General features: G+C 39.2%; 1 protein-coding gene across 2 annotated transcripts in view; it reads left to right on the top strand.

Moving 5' to 3' along the window:
* kcnn1a (potassium intermediate/small conductance calcium-activated channel, subfamily N, member 1a) overlaps positions 1-15,844 on the top strand; it is a 95,906-nt gene that overhangs the window by 71,715 nt on the left and 8,347 nt on the right. For both annotated transcript variants that reach the window (XM_055228631.1, XM_033983072.2), the window contains exons 5-7: positions 9,149-9,290; positions 9,743-9,853; positions 11,444-11,571. In XM_055228631.1, coding sequence (XP_055084606.1) covers positions 9,149-9,290; positions 9,743-9,853; positions 11,444-11,571 — 381 coding nt within the window. The remainder of the gene's footprint in view (positions 1-9,148; positions 9,291-9,742; positions 9,854-11,443; positions 11,572-15,844) is intronic.

Genomic DNA, 15,844 nt, shown 5'->3' with positions numbered 1-15,844 from the left:
GAATTTTGTGCTGCATGTATGTGGTGGGACTTTTAATAAGGGACCACTACCACGCCTCTGTTATTCTCAAGGTCACTGTTGTCTATTTGTTACAACAACTTGTAACCATGTCAATATTATCAATGTCATCAACATTGGCCTTGTAACAACACACGTACTTCTCTTTGCAATTATAGCAAGTGTGGAGCGATACAGACTTCAGGCAAGTATATTCCCCACAGTGCATTTCAATGGACTGTTTTGTAATAGTGCTTGTTACACTGTTTTACGCTGTTGGATGTTTTGTCTCACCTTGTTTACAACGTGATTTCCTAAATACGTCAATTATTATTTTTACCAGCCCTGCGCCTTTATGTTCTTTCAGAAAATGCACACCATTGAAGTGCGTAGTGTGGCTCTGGGGACAGGGCATAGAAATCATAGAAGGCTAAAGGCTTGTCAAATACGACGTGATCAACAGCAACAGATGTAGTCCTAAGATGGACGCCACGTCAGACAGACACAAAGACTAACTTTAGTTTCTTTATTTGGTCATTCTATTTCTATAAACAACGAAGCAGGATAAAGGATCATCCTTTCATAAGTAAAGTTCACTGCACTCAATTTACTGCTTCAAATGTGTTAGTTTAGCTAAGCTCACAGCCAATAAATGTAAATGTAACTGTTAAAACCCCAATATAAAAAAACATTTATGTTGGTAATTAAGCTATTTAAAATAACTAAACCAAAAATAAGCAGCAAAAAACTATTGTTACCATTGATTTCAGTCCTCGCCATTCATAAATGATTTGTTTAAATCCATTTTGACAGGTAAACTAACTGTTAAACTGTCTTGAGTGACCATTAGTGAAAGCGAGGCCTACCACAGGAGCAGCGCATAAAACCAGAATAGGCATTGCTGGTTGAATCTAATACTCTGTTCTAATCATCCTTGGGGGTCGGAACTTGGATCTTGGAATGACGTAATCTCTGAGTTAAAAATCTGATGCCCATTCCACTTGTTAAGTAGGAAAAACAACGACCAATACATTACAGCAAAGGTTCATTAAAGTTATAAATATAAGAATAGTGCCCAAATCAACCAAAATAAGGATCCAAATAGGTGAATTTTGTAACTCAGACGCTTACTACATTAACAGTTAATAAAGCAATGTTTGAGAGAGTGAATTTCTGCTTTTGTTGACATTAGCGCCATGTACACGTTAGCAACATTAGCATAACAGAGCATATCAGTGCATTTATAACTGCAGAGGCTCAACGTCTGAACAGGAGCAGGTTCACAGAAGTAGGTGCACAGGAGGGAGCAACTAAAAGCAAAACAGCACAAGTACGATCAGTAAAAATATCAATCAATAATATTAACTGTCAAATATCAAAGTTTATCCATACGCAGGACACCACCATGTTGGATTTTCTTAACTCAGACTCTTAGATGTTTCTTAGAGTTTCCGAATAGAAATTCCGTGATCACTGCACATTCCGACCTCCAAGGACAACTGTAACACTCCGTAAGGCCTACCACGAGAGAAAGGAGGAGAACGCAAAGTAGGAAGCCTATAAGCAAATAGAGGAGGAGTCACAGGTCTTGCTTCACAGCAAGCGGGAGTTTTTGTCCAAACTTAAGTTCTACCAGGAAAGAGAGGAGACAGCAGCAGAGGAGGCCGAGGAGAAGGTCTACTAACAGCAGGAGGAAAAGTGGAGGGCCAATGAAAACACCTGCTCCAGGACAGAAAAAAGTTGGTGTTGGTGTAACCCCTCAGTAGCCCAGGTATGATTTATAGCAAAAGATTATATTATTATTCAAAAAGCAAAGGGTCAACTTTAGACCCATCAAAAAACAGAAGAAAAATGAGGACCATGGGTGGAGAGAGAAAGAGAAAGTCTTTGTTCATGAAGTTTCTCAAAGTGGACAAAATCAGTGCCAGAACCTGATCACACGCGTGGAAGTGTCTTTGGATGAGCCTCCTAATCAGGCTGAGGAGGAAAAGAAAACTGAGGAGGAGAAACCTGAAGAAGCTCCTCGTACTAAGGCAACCACAGTCAAAGAGGCCAAGGATCCAAAAAAGTTTTAGATTGAAGACCAGCAATCTGACTAGAACTGAAGAAGCCGCTTAGATGAGAGGTGTAATATCTTCACTCTAAACTTTTATCCAGTTGACAGAACTGAATTTTTCTTTTGTTTTGAAATGTTGGTAGAGAGAGCAGGAGTTGTTGGCTGATATCAAGTCTTAACAGGAAAGAGAGGAGCAGAGGACTGCAGAGGAGGAAGCCAAGGAGAAGGCCTGCAGCCAACAAGAGGAGTGTCAGGCTGGTTCAAAGAAAGAAAGGACCTGGTGGAAAGCAAGGTGGGGTTCTCCAAAACTGAGGCCTTGAACGACACAAAGCAGAAAACATCTAGTGGAGTGGAAGGACAAAGTACAAGCCTGAATCACAGAGAAAACAGAGATCATGGAGATCAAGGAGACAGCAAGAAAGCAAAGGAGAGAGAAGAAGCCTGAAGAAGCTCAATAATGTAACCACAGTCAAAGAGGCCAAGGATCCAAAAGATCCTCCAGCCAAGAAGGTTCCATCTACTCCAACTCCAACCAACAACAACCCAAGGGACAGCAACAAGAAGAAGGGGAAACAATAATACTTTCAATTTATATAGTGCTTTTCAAGACACCCAAAGCACTTCACAATAACACAAAGAACACAGTCACATGGGAGTGGTTAGGTGTGATTAAAGACCAGTTCAAAAAGAAATCTTCAGTTGAAATTTATTTGAAATGGGCGATGGTTTCAACAGTTTGTATTTGTGGAGGGAGTGTGGTCCAGATTGTAGGGCCCTGGACACAGAAGGCTTTTTCTCCCATGGTCTGCAACCTAGAGTGGGGAACGGTGAGCAGGCTTATGGCTAGGAGGAGGGTGTTTAGGTTTGTAGCAGGTCTGAGAGGTACTGAAGGGCCAGGAGGAACTGGGTGAGGAGGAGAGTTGTACTGCATCTGGTATTTTATGGGAAGCCAGTGCAGCTGGGAGAGAGTTGGGGTGATGTCTTGCCAGGGTCTGTCATGAGAGAGACAGTTTTGGATGTTTTGAGAGGTCCCAGACAGGACTCCTTGCAGAAGTCCAGGCAGGAGGTAATGAATGAGAGGATAAGTGTTTGAGCAACTGAGTTTGGGAGAGATCAGTGGAGGTGTGGAGGTGGTAAAAGTCAGATTTTGACGCTGATTTGAGGTGGAGTTCACAGGAGAGGGTTGAGTCCAGGAACCGTTGGAGAAGGGAGGATATTATTGCCATTAATGGTGCGTACCAGATCTCCAACCTTCTGGAGCAGTGGTCTGGTGTCCACAACCATGAGCGCATTAGCTCTGTCGTGTTACTGTTGAATTTGAGGTGGATGATAGCCAGGTTTGAAGATCAGTGAGGCAGTTAGAAGGACTGAGGGGCGAGATGGGCGGACAACTTGGTGGAGATTTTAAGTTGTCTATCATATGAGTGAAAGTTGAGTCCATGTTTTTGTATGATTTGTCCGAGGGGGAGGATGTAAATGATAAACAGAAGTGGACCAAGCACATAACCTTGTGGTACACTCTAGTGGAAGGGAGAAGAAGATGAGCAGGAGCCATTGAGGGAAATTAACTGTGTTCTGTTGAAAAGGTATGATTGAAACCATGAGAGTGCAGTACCAGTCAGACCAATGTATTTGAAGGGGCGGTCAAGGAGGATAGAGTGGGAGACTGTATCAAATGCAGCGGATAAGTCTAGGAGGATGAGTATGGTGATTTGACCTGAGTCTGCAGCTCTGAGTATGTCGTTTTGGTTTGATGAGTGCTGTTTCAGTGCTATGATGGGGTCTGACTCCTGATTGGAATGGTTCATTGAGCTCACGGTTGAGCTTTTCTTCTTGACAAAGCTAAACCATTTACCAGCTGTGTGACTGGCTCTACTCTGGTTATGGCATGAGACTTTGATGGCAATAAAAAAAATGCAACAAAAATATTTTAATCTCTATAAAATTATTCTGTTTGTTGTGCTAGATAAATGGGGATGTATTTTACCTTTTTTTTTTACTTTGCAACTTGTTTGTAAATCACCACTATATTAAGTACAATATGCATGGACAATTGATACTTTGCAGTGACATCATGCTGGAACATACATGTATGTCTATGGTGGAATGCCCAGCAGTTACCATGATGAAACAATTGCACATAATTGGCAAACACGGTCAAAAAGTTTTTAAATGGTCTGAAACCTGTAGAAAAAAATACAAAATGGATTTAAACAATATGTTTTCAGGAGCATTGTGATCAATACGAGTTCATGGTTCTGTTTAGGTGTTTATTTTCAACTAAAATGTGAGAGCAACTAACTGAAAAACTGCTTGTGATAGTACAATTCAGCTCACCTGGGGTAGTTCCAGCTAAATCAGCTCTTTCCGGTTAAATTGTGTTAAAACAAAGATCAGATTAAAGTCTAACTTGAGTAACAGAGCTTCAGGCAGAGCTGTGCCTACAGTTAGTTTTAAACCCCCAGGGAATGCTGAGAGTGAAAGTATCAGTACAAAAATATTATGAAATCAAATTGTTGTGATGGTTTGAAGTGATTGGTAAATGTTGATTCAGTGCAGTTCAAGCTCTAGTCTTAAATAAATAATGTTTTCCATACATCTAGGCCTACATAAGTATAAATCGAACAATGTGGCCGCTGTGGTCTTAAGGTTTCTAGTAATGCTTGAATAGAATTTCAGCCTAATGTTAAACCAATGGAGCTGCTAAATACTTGGGCGTTCATTCAAAAGTATTCTGTATAGTCAATGTATTTACGTGTAGTGATCCATCAAATTGTTTCATAGCTCTTTTATTTACATTTTTACATTGTTTTTGCAAATGTATCTATATGAACATTTGCTGATATAGAAAAACATGGCAAATTTCCATTGTGACAATCTTTTTTGACATTCAATTCCGAGCTCTGTAGGAGTACATCACACGCCCATAAACGGTCACATTTATATAGCACCTTCAAGGCACTCAAAGAACTATTTCAATTTACAAGGACACAGTCTCCCATCCACACACATTTATACACCAACGTGTGCAGATACTGAGGGCAAGCGGGCTAAGTGTCGTGACAAAGGACACAACAACAGTATTCCCCTGAGGGAGTGGGATTCTGTTATGTATGTCTAGGTCGTATTTTGGGATGCAGATTTTTGTTTTTGTTCTTAATAGCATTGAATGGAGCATTGAAGGGCAATACTTTTGTAGTTTTGCATTTGTGGAGTTTAGTGTCCCATTTTATGGAATTTGAGTTCTGCATTTGACCCATCCTTCAACCACTGCTACTGGGGCATCCTGGCAGGAGCAGCCGGCAATCGGAGACCCATCTTCTTGAACTAGGATCTTGGTCAGGAGTTTCTAGCTGGAGGATCAACCTTCTTGCATGTTGAGATATGGTCAGAGGTTTTGGATGTTCCCATTTGATATTTCTCTCTAAAATCCTGTGTATCTAATAGCCTACATAACATAACTAGATTTATTTTGTATTTTGCAGACTTGGTTTGTTGAGCGCTTGCTGTAGCCATTTTTCTTGGTCCAGATTCAGTCCAAAGTGGTGCCAGCTCTTGTCCATGCTAATCCAAATCCGACACAGTATATTGAGAGCCCTAAACTCTTCAATCGATCAACCGGCGTATTTTGGCCCCCTCTGCTCGCCGTATATTGCCATCTTGTATTCGCTCCATAGAAGGATTATTTACGCTTTGGGATATCTACTGCTGAGGTACATGTCAGGCCAGAGGGGGGAAAGGCACTAATAAAAGACGAAATATTTACTCGCTACGTTTTATTGCCTTGGGAATGATGCTTTGTGCATTTCTGTCGGCCTTATTTATGACCTGTATTTACGGTCACTTGAGAAAGCCAATGCCGGATGGTTAATATATTGTTCAATGTGCCGTGCGTTCTACTGCCTGTACCTACCGCCCTGCTAGCATCCATGTAAGGGCAAACTCACAATAGGTTGCGTTCACATTATGTAATAAAATCATATAGTTTAAAATTGAGGGTTTAAGACGGCCATATTACACTATTTTCTGATCTATGTTTTAATGTTGTTTCTTCATCAAAAACATACCCGGAGTTGTGCTTTGTTTAACACGCAAACCCTGCATATTTAGGCCGAGTTCTTCTCTCAAACAGAAAACACTCTGTTCCACCTTGTGATGTCATCTTGTGATACAGGAAGTGCTCCACTGTGTTTTGAAACATACACCTTCACTAGAATCATTTGGATGATTTCAGCTGAATTACCGATCTCTACTGAATAAAATGTAAAAGGAGCTCTTAATTTGAAAACTGCCACTTCATGACATCACAAGGTGGAACAGAGCATTTTGAGCTTGGGAGATGTAGACAGACTAATGATAAAGAGTTACTCAAACATGTGTGGATGAAACAAAGCACAATTCTCAGCATTTTTTTTTTTTTTTTTGATGAGGTAATAACACAGCTTAAACCTTACAAGAGTCAATCTGATTTGTGGTTAATATCTTTGTAATTACGTTTCCAATCTACTTGACACAAAAAAAAAAAAAAAAAAAAATTTGGCACAAAGGTGAGCATCTTCTCTGTCAGCAACAACTTTTTTTTATCTTGCTAATCCTTGCAATACTACTATAACTGGATTGGGCAATATGGTGAGGTAATTTACCACAAGCCAATTATGGTTTGTCAAGGACTGAACCACTTTCCCCCTGGTTGGATGGTGAAAATTTTACTTGCATGTGCCACTGTCAACCCTGGTTATTAAACATGAACTAAAGTGAAATAGTTCTTTTATTGTATGTGATTTTTATGAATTGGATTTTTGTCAGTTACCATGACATCTCACAAGAATAATATAGTGAACAAAAAGTCAAGTTTGTGGAGGTTCTTTGCTTGAAATGTTCCACAGTAATGCATTGCAAACTTAACAACTCTAATACTATACTGTGGAACGTTCTGGGCAACACAATAACCAGTAACAGAAAAGTTACATAGTATACCTTTAACAATTATTTTTTATTTTCCATTTTTCTATTGAATAAATTGTCATACCCCTAGAGTTATATTAGCTCCTTCTGTGAACGTGACCTATTACAATATTTAGCTAGCAGATCAAGCCAGGGCCCCAAGGAGACAGGTAAAGAGACAGCGGTGTCAAATTCAATGAGCGTCCTCGTTTGTCTGGTCGTGTCCACGTCCCAGTGCAGACCCAGGCAGCTCTCAATATACTGGACCTCTACTGGAGCATGCAGGGCAGAGCTCCCCCCTGCATGGTACAGACTGCTGCTGCATGTCGCCCACAGTCACCCTCCAACCATCCCCCAGACAACCAACCCAACCCGGTGCTCGACCCAAAACCGTACCCCCATCTAACGGGATAGTCCAGTATTTTGTGAAAAGGAGACGACAACAACAAGGGGCAGGAAAACGGTTCTCTACAATACGTATGTGCAAGTTTGGAGGAGCAGACTGGAGCACGGACAGATATATCTTGTTTTAAGTAAAGCATCAAAGACTCTATAAGTGAATAAATAGCAACACTATAGAGATGGTAAGTGATGATGTCACTTCCGGGTCCAACCAGAAACTTCACAGCTGATGTTTTCTAGCTTTGTTTTTGTCTCTTATTCATCAAAACAAGAGACAATTACCTTTAAAATATGTGTAAATGTAAATAATATGGTAATAATCTATCATAACGTACGATTGCCAGTGTGTACGGTATATCTCGCTAACTGGCAGTCACCAATAACGCTAGCTGAGGTTAGCCTAGCCTAGCTTCTTACCTCAACCTCCCTTGTATACTTTCTGTCACAGTTTTAACCATCCATACTTATAACCTTGGCAGCTTTAAACGACTGCAGTCTCTTTTTAACATGAAAAAAGAGGAAGTTGTAAACATTATTTCCACTCAGCTGATGGACCCAGAAGTGACATCACACTTAACACCTCTACGGAAAAGGCCTAAAATTAAAGTATCAAGCCATTCAAATTCACAAAAATAGCATACAATCTGCAACTGTTGGTACTATGTGATTTCAAAAGATTCTTAGCTAATTATCCAGGCCCGTCGACAGTAATTTGGGGGCCCGGGGCAAGAAGCCACACATGGGCCCCCCTCTAATATAAATGAGCAGGGGGATTTATGTTACAACAATATCACTGCAGTTACAGTGAAACACAAGTCCACGTCTTTAGCTAAGCTCTTGTCTGCGTCTCCAAACTGCACAAAAACTTTCCACAACAGGGACATAGTAAGTTCCTTGGTAAACAATGTGTAGCTTTACAAAATACTGAACTATCCATGGGAGCATGAGTAGTCACCAGAATGGGACCACAGCAAAGGCATGAGCAGTTCACAATAATGAGAGCAATGGAGTGTCCTGGAGGAGACTTTCAAACTGAAGGAATCTACAAAAATGCAAATATACAAATGTTGTTTCAGTTACGTCCAGTGTGGAATGAATTGTAAATGATCATAAATGGAGGAAAAAAACAAAAAGTGAAAACATAATAAAACATTTTCTTGCAATCTCCACATAAAAAAAATATAGTTATAAATGAACGTAATCCAAAATCGAAGTTACCTTATTGTCTCCTCTTTGACAGTCCATTGGGAACAGGCTAGGATGGGCTAAATGATACAAAACCATCATGCGGGTTCATAGATACTATTTATAATTTACAAATGAGCTTGGGTCTCTCGTTCGACGATTTAAGCATGGCTGTCTGCTACCTTCAGCTCACAACATGTTTGAAACTTCCAGTGAAATATTTTGGGGGAGCAGCCAAATCTCGATTGAAGACCACGTTTGCCACAAGACTTTGGGACATGGATTTTGGATGGTATCCTAATGGAGCCATTTAAATCAAACCATTCTTCATATGGATGATGTTTACATTAAATTCATACAACGCTCTACTTAAAAAAAAATGTCTTTCCTAACTGCTTTTACCCAGAATTTGAATGCATACTTTGCCAGACCACTCCACACAGTGTAACACCTAGTTGCACTGTTTCTTTCTTCTCCACTCACTTTCCCAGCATGCATGTGTTCAGCCAGCTCCGCCCACTGTGACTGACTTGGCCCCGCCTCTGCTTCTCTCCACCCCCTCAGGTATCATGACAAACAGGAAGTGACCAGTAACTTCCTGGGCGCCATGTGGCTCATCTCCATCACCTTCCTGTCCATCGGCTACGGAGACATGGTACCACATACTTACTGTGGCAAGGGCGTGTGCCTGCTCACCGGCATCATGGTACGTACTTTACATTATTTACATATTATTAGTCTTAGATGTTCGAGTAAAGCGCTGTACCTGATTATTTCTGTCTTAAAAATGTTCATTTCAAACGGTTTGCATTGGTCCGAAGTCATTCCTCATGTTACTAACACATTTATAACATCTTCAACACGGCAAAGAGTTTATAAGCGCTTTTAACAAATTTCAGAGATCAGAGCCGTCGTAGTAACGCTAACAACGACTAGCATGCTAACGGTGCACCAGCCATACTTCTTGGTTCACAGACAATTTAAAAAAATACTTTAAATTAAGGAAGCACACAGCAATCTCAAAGTGGCTTTACAATATATCTGTACTGGAGCAGCGTGAAAAATATTTGTGTACAACTCCCTTAAGTTCATTTGATTAAAGGAAATGTGTTATTCTGAATGGAGCGTGCGTTTGTTGATGATGTGTGGTATCCAAAGGGAGCGGGCTGCACGGCGCTGGTGGTGGCTGTGGTGGCCAGGAAGCTGGAGCTGACCAAGGCTGAGAAGCATGTCCACAACTTCATGATGGACACTCAACTCTGCAAACGAGTGAGTCCACACTGCTGCCCCCGCCACACACAACGCTCTAGTTATACTCAATGGTGCAACATAATGAAGTAAATGTAGTAAAGTACTTCATTTAAATTTGTGGATGCTATTTACTTTTACTGCACTACATTTGAGAGCAGGTATCTCTACTTTCTAGTCTACTACATTCTAAGTAACTTTGACGAAAATTCAGCACAAATCTTTATCACTACATTTGAAGCCTTATAAGACTCTAAATCTACTCGAAATACTTTTACTTTTTACTCTTTTAAGTACTTTTTTTAAACAAGTGCTTTAACACTTTTGCCTTTTTCATGTGATACTTTTACTTAAGTATTTTTTATTTACTCCATTATCTGGACTTTAACTGAAGTAACAAAACTGAGTACTTGTTCCACCATTGGTTACACTTATTTACTCTTCACTTCACTGGAGCTATTTAGTCTGAGGTTGTGATAGGCAGAACTTCATTGCAGACTGATGGTCAGGAGTAAAAACAGAGAGAAACAATATAAAAACACACAAAACAAGACCTCTTAGACATCTACACCAGTGTTTCCACAGCTGAGAAGAGAAGCCGATGGCACTGTATATGAGTCAACAGTATTACAAAGTTTTCTGAATTATTTAAAAAACACAAATATATATATTTATACATTACATTTCTTAAAACAGCAGCAGTGCAACTCTTCAGGACAAAAACAGTTCACTCGCACTGGTTTATCTGGGTCCTCACACACTTCTACTTTCTGATTTTGTCCCATGCACACTCCCAGTCAAAAGTCTGAACACACTCTAATTCATTTATATATATATATATATATATATATATATATATATATATATATATATATATATATATATATATATATATATATATATATATATATATATATATATATATATATATATATATATATATATATATATATATATATATATATATGACATCAGATTTATAAAGCAAGATATATTGAATTATGTAGCAAAGAAAAACAGGTAAATAACTCTAATTTTATATTCAAATCCTCAAAGTAGCCAACCTTTGCTTTGTCCAAAAATGTTTAATAGTTATTTAACTTTTTTTCTTTGCTACATAATTCCATATATCTTGCTTCATATATTTGATGTCTCCCGTATGTATATAAACTGTAGAAAGTAGTAAAAAAAAAACACTGAATGAGAATGTGTGTCCAAACTTTTGACTGGTAGTGTAAATCCTTGCAAAACTGGATACACTGGTGCCACTAACTTTAATAATCTGGTGATAAACATTTCTAATCACACCTGCTCTTGTTTTTAATGTGTCAAATGGACCAGTTATCTGTTTTGTTTGTTTTTGTATTGTTGGATTTTAACAGGGCGCTCATGAAAAAGAGTGTGGTACTCTCATTGGGCTCTCCCTGTATAAATAAACATGAAATTAAATACAAATTTTGGTCAACTAAGACACCATGCACCAATTAATCTACAAAACAACTAAAATCCTCCAGCCCTACTACCTCCTCCACTGAGGAACACACTGGAGCATTCAGTGTGTGCTGTCCGTGGTGCTGAAATGACTGAAGTGTCCCTTGCCCTCGCCCTCAGGTAAAGAACACAGCTGCCAATGTACTCAGGGAAACATGGCTCATCTACAAACACACCAAGCTGGTGAAGAAGATCGACCATGCCAAGGTGCGCAAACACCAGCGCAAGTTCCTCCAAGCCATTCACCAGTAAGTCCCTCTCTTATCTCTGTACGGCTGTGTGGAGGTATATGGTGTGTGTTAGACTGGGTTCACAAAGGGTTAAAAAGGAGAGATGTATTTTTGTACTAACAATGTATTCTGTATTTTAGCACTGATCAGCCATTACATTGTGACAAGAGGAGCGGTCCAGGGAATTCTAGCGTCTCACTTTGTTTACGATGTGTTGTTTTTAGTGTTTATTCTTTTTATGATGTATTGATACTTTGCAGTGACTTCATGCTGGGGTTGGGATTTTAGTTCAGTTTATTTGAATCTTTATTTGAAGGAACAATGTACAGAGACGTTAAGCTCAGAACATAGACGCATCATTCCAGCTAAATATTTAGTTTCCATCTGCAGTATCTGATTAACAAACACAGCCTGATACGTTAAAGAAAAAATACAAAATGTTGTCGAGAGCCAGTGTTCGGGGTCCTATTTAGGTGTTTAATTTTCAACAAAAAAAGGTAAGAGAGACTAACTGAAACACCGTTGGCTAATGCTAGCTAACTCGTGACAGTAATGCTATTTGAGAGTTTATTATCTATTTGCTTATTTGAGTTTAACAGCACAATTGTCTAGTGTCTAGAAAAGCCAGTTCTTTCTGGTCAGATTGTGTTAAAACAAACCTAATTTGAGACAGACAGAGCAGTGCCTCGAGTTAGCTTCAGCACCCCCAGGCATCGTCGATGACTTTAACTGCAAAGTATCAATTAGCAGAGTTACCCTTGTGTGGTCATAATGTTACGGCTGAAGTTATTTTGTTGGTTTTATCTCCCTGATGTTTAGGAGCAGTCGATAATAATCAAAATCCAGGCTCTTTCTGTGAACTACACCGGATCATACTGGGAGGGATTTGAATAGTGGTCATACATGTTTAGGAAATATTAGAGTGACAGACTGAGCTAATACACAGAACTTACTGAATTTCCTAGAACAGATATGTTGCAGTACTAGTATTATACTGCAATGGAGCACTATTCACATTCACTTCCTAGCAGGACTGTTTGTAGTTCATAGTACTGGGCATAAAAGGTTGCGTTCATGTGAAGTCATAACATTGTAAAGGGCCTGTACTTTAAAATTGAGACGGAGAGCAAAATTAATTCTTAAAGGAACTGTATGTAAGTATGTAGTTTGATTTTAAATTTCATAAACGTGACCTAAATGCGTCCCTGGATGCAAGGTAAACATATTCACTTCAAATATAACTTTGGACAGGTTGTCTCATTCGTTTATGTTTGAATTGTGTGTTTTGGTTCTCAAGCTGATCAAATTAGAAAGCAGAAAGAGTCTGTCGTTTGTGTTGCCAGTTTTAATTCAGAAATCCAGTTGGTTTAAACCTAAAAGGACTCTCTTTAATCTGAACGGTCACTACTTAAACCCCGGCACATACGGTCAGGGTTGCATGTGGAGGTTCTGCGCTTTCACATGGGGCCTGTCCATATACTGAGAATGAGAAAACTTGTATATGTTCTCTATCTGCAGGTTAAGGCTCTGGCAACCCAGGTTCAGTTGTGATAGTAGTAATTTTTTTTAAAGAGTAAAGAGAGGAGGCTGCATACAGTTCCTTTAAATAGTGAAATTGCTAAAACCGCGCTGTTTCCTTGCATGTTTTCTATCTTAATTCTTCCAACAAAAACTGTCTCAAAGTCTAACATGTTCAACTCAAATGCACAGGTATTATTATTTGTATACCTACATCCTAACAAGTATTAATAAATGATCTGTTATTATACTCAATATACAGCGCTGCATTACTTAAGACACCGTGAAATACTTTCTGTGAAGGCAACCAATTCTTTTACAACTGTAAATATTGTAAACGCTTGCATATTTGTGACTTCTCCCCCGCGTACATATTGTAGCATTGTAGCCCCGCCCCCAGCCGTGCTTCCCCTCCCCCTGACCCCTTCCCCGCCCCCCCTCCCCCCCTTGCTTTCCTGGTGCCAGTGGGACTCCTGTGGTGAATGTCGTGGGTTAAACCTGTACTGTGTTTTGTCTTTGTTTTGCTGTATCACCGCAGAGCTCAGAAGTAAGTCTTTGTCTCCTACCTGTCCCTCTCTCATTATCCTCTCTTTCTCTCTCTCTTTATGTTGAAATGCATGGATTATTACGACCAAAAGTTTTGCTGGAGTTTGATTTTTGGTTTGAAAGTCCCATATTATGCTAAAGGGATTTTTTTGAGCTTCTAATCATGTTGCACAGAACACCTCTGGAGTTGTGTTTTGTTTCATTCATGCATGTTTGGGAAAAATACGACCTGTTTGGGAGCTTGGTTTATGCCACTCTGCTATGTAATGTGGTAGTGCCCTCCTCCTGTCGCCAGCAGAGGGCGCAGAACTTTAAAGCGCCTATATTACGCTATTGTCTAATCTGTGTTATAATGTTGTTTCCTCATCACAAACATCACTGAAGTTATGTTTTGTTTTGTTTCATTCACACATGTTTAATAGACAAACTCTGTATTTATGCTGAGTTCTTCTGTCAAACTGAAAACACTCTGTTCCACCTTGTGATGTCATGTAGTAATATAAGTGCTCCACTGTGTTTTTAAACTCCATACACCTTCACTTGAATCATTTGGATACTTTTAGCCCTGGAATTGCCAGTCTTTGCTGAACAATGTTAAAGGTAACTACCACTTCATGACGTCACAAGGTGGAACAGATCATTTTGAGCTTTGGAGATGTAACAAACTAATAATAAAGTGTTACTCAAACATGTGTGAATGAAAGAAAAAACACAACTCCAGGTCTGTTTTTGATGAGGTAACGACATTCTAACATGGCTTAAAGCTCATAAGAGTCAATTTAGTGTAATATAGGACCTTTAAACATGAAATACCAAGTGTGGCCAAAGCATAATATGGGAGCTTTCATTTGCGTGTGCCATCTCTCTCCCTCCTCCCATCTCCGCTGAGCCGGGCGTGCAGTACATGTCTGAAAGGGAGGCTGCTGGAGAGACTCTTGTTTTGAAAGCATTGTGCACAGAATGAGCTTGGAGCTGTGTGGTCTGATATCATGTTCTGTTTGCTCCACATGTTAATATAGCACAGTCTGCTATATTAGCTGCTCCATGCACTTCTTACTATGGGTTTGTCATGAAGACATCAAGTGATGCACTGCAAAACCAGGTTATCTACACGAGTTCAAATTCAGTGCATTCAAAACATTGATCTTGTTTTGGGTAGTTTTTGACTAGTAACTTAGAAATACATAAAAATATATCAAAACTAATCCAGCTTTTGCAGTTCAGATATTGATCCTGATACTAAAGTTTTAAGAATCTGCTGATCCTAGTGCAGAGACTTTTTATACAAAAATAATACAAAACAGAACTGGTCTAAATGTGTTATGTAGCTGGTATTTATCTCTCAAGTAACAACATAACAAGACTTTCTATGCCAACTATAACCAGGAAATAGTTTAATTACATCAATTTATATGTCCAGCCATATCAGCAGCACCGATACTGACATTTTTCAGTAATCAAAACTAGTCAAAAGTACTCTATGTTTTTAATGCATGCCACTTCAGCTCATGTAGATATGTTTTTGCAGTGTAAGGAATGCTCCAATGTTCTTTTATCTTGTTTTATTGTCTTGAAATGAGTTTACAGCACAATGAAGGCACCAGGAATCACACAATGACCAAGGATACTGCCAATACTCGAGTGTTTAAATGTGTCATACAGCAGCCTTTAAATAAACATATGGACACAATGGTTTCAGGACAGAGTGACTCACCTGGTTGTGTTAGGTGAATGAGGCTCCAGTCATTTCACTTCAGGCTTTTTCCAAATGTCAGTGTTCTCAGTGTGTGTGCATCTCCAATTAAATTCGGTTACAAACCCAAAGAACTGACTGAGTATTGACTTATGAAGGTACAGTGTTGGGAAATAACTGAATACAAGTACCGAAAACACACATTCAGGATACGAAATCTGAATACCTGTACAGTTACTTTTTCATTCAGAGGTGTTCAGAATACAGTTACTTTCCTAAAATCAAACACATTGTGGTATTTGATCATGCAATGTAGCCTTCAAACTACAAAGCATCAATAAGAAAGATAGAAAACACTGGTCCTCTGATGTGTTTGATTTTTTTCCTCAAAAAACATGATGCAACAAACACAAAACTGTTCTAATCATATGCCGCGTTTGTTTACACTGTCATATAATACTATTTTAATATGTAAGTATTCCAAGTATACAGTACTCTGACTGGACCGTGTAACTGAATACATTACGAAATACA

Source organism: Periophthalmus magnuspinnatus, chromosome 17, assembly GCF_009829125.3.
Source record: "Periophthalmus magnuspinnatus isolate fPerMag1 chromosome 17, fPerMag1.2.pri, whole genome shotgun sequence".
NCBI lineage: Eukaryota > Metazoa > Chordata > Actinopteri > Gobiiformes > Gobiidae > Periophthalmus > Periophthalmus magnuspinnatus.
The sequence above is the reverse complement of the archived record's forward strand: the minus strand, read 5'-3'. Positions and strand labels throughout refer to the sequence as shown.